General features: G+C 44.2%; 1 protein-coding gene across 1 annotated transcript; it reads right to left on the bottom strand.

The window, feature by feature from the left end:
* Positions 1-666: 666 nt before the first annotated feature.
* CCR75_006303 (uncharacterized protein) lies at positions 667-1,497 on the bottom strand (the record flags this gene model as incomplete). The annotated part of the gene is made up of 1 exon (XM_067964373.1): positions 667-1,497. One exon carries the CDS (start codon positions 1,495-1,497, stop codon positions 667-669), a length of 831 nt encoding a protein of 276 aa, XP_067819880.1.
* Positions 1,498-1,759: the final 262 nt, after the last annotated feature.

Below are 1,759 nucleotides of genomic sequence, written 5' to 3'. Positions count from 1 at the left end.
ACGGATGACGCTGGGCGTCATCCCTCCTAATGTGAATGCACCCATGTGCATCACATCCGCAAGGGTTGGTCACAAATGTGCACCACACCCGAGTGTTGGGTCTAATTACTATTATTTAGTAATTGACCATCCCCTTAAGTACACCTAATGTACTTAACGGGGACTGTGTAACATTAGGGCACTTTAGCCAGTTACAGGAATACAGGAAAGAAAATCTTTAAGAAAAGCCATTTTTGGACCTACAAGTGGTCGCAGAAGCTGCTTCAGGTAAAATTTGGAGAAGCGGCATTGAGCTATCGGCTGGATAAATGTGCAAATATAATAGCTCAAGTGATATCAGCGAGACAACATGCGTTCTACACAGCGGACAGCTGACTGAGGGCAGAAAAGAGTTCGTCTCGGTACTCGTAGCAGCTGGAAGAGCAACGCTGCAGTGTCCATGACAACTAAGAAAGAGTTGGTACGTCAGACTACACATAAGAAAGCTTCTTCTATTTTACCGTTAGATGTCGAAAATTTTTCACACAAGACAAAATCATAAGAAATGAAATTGTCGAGAAAAACGTTAAAAATTTCCGCTTCCTTAAAAACTGCAGGAAGTAACTGTAAGAAGTACGTAAACCTGGAGCTGACGAAATTCTTTAACGGTCAACGCTGTGTCGATTGCTAGGTGGATTTAAACCCCGCGACGACTCCAGCAGCACCAGTCGTAACGTGATCCTTGACAGAAATACCGTTGAAGCATATAACGTCCTGCCCTTCGTTCATCTTTGGAGCCGCGTTTTCGTAATTACTAAGAGTCAAAATACCAAAGTGTATATCTTCAGACTCGGCAAATTTGGTCACGACACTATGCGTGGTCATCAATTTGAGGTCGTTGTCTCCCACGCTGGTGTACAACTCCACCACAGAGTTATCCCCTTTAGGGTCCTTGGAAATGGCAACTCCAAAGTTGTACCACGTTTTGGTTTTGAAATCTGTCTGCCACTTTGGTACCCACTCGTGATTGTTATAATAGATCACCTGGGGGGGCTCCACACTCGCGTCCACACCAATCTGGAATATTAGGGACTCGGCTTGGAACATTTGCCATTGGCGTGGATTCAGGAACTCGTCTTCTTTCATAAAGCTTGCGCGGATAAAGGTCTTGCCCTTGGGGTTCGTTTTGATGAACTGCGACAGCTCGGAGCGACGAAAATTGGTCTGGTTTTTAAAAATTGAGGTATCGTCCACTGCAATATAAGCCACACCCGTGTCGTTATTATAGGCGGGTACTCGAGCTTTCTGATCAATCTTCACGTACTTTTCGACCTTGGCATTTTCTTTTTTGTTGCGCATGTTGAAGGTGAACGTGTGGTACTTGTCCGCAATGTTCGCAACGGTTAAATCGTTAAAGCTACCGTCATAAGGGAGTGGTTTTGGTTCAGGAAAGATAGGGGCGGCAAGGGAGGCTGACACGAGCGCTGCGGCACCAGCAATTACAGCAAAGAGGACCATGATGATTTCGAGATGCGCTGTAGCGAGAAAATTAAACAATTACGTTGCTTAAATCGGAAAGAAATGAAAAAGCTCTTCTTACAGCATATCAATAAACCACTACAATTTTACTCAGGAAATGACGATTCAACGCGACGGTACGTTACGAGTCGATGCTGCGTTATAAGGCACATCTTCACAATCCTATTCCAGGATCTTCTCGACCTTTTACATTGTTTCGAAGAAGACAAATCAATTTAAAGTTAGTAATTGATGTCGCAGC

This window comes from Bremia lactucae, linkage group LG4 (genome assembly GCF_004359215.1).
Source record: "Bremia lactucae strain SF5 linkage group LG4, whole genome shotgun sequence".
Classification (NCBI taxonomy): Eukaryota; Oomycota; class Peronosporomycetes; order Peronosporales; family Peronosporaceae; genus Bremia; species Bremia lactucae.
The sequence above is the reverse complement of the archived record's forward strand: the minus strand, read 5'-3'. Positions and strand labels throughout refer to the sequence as shown.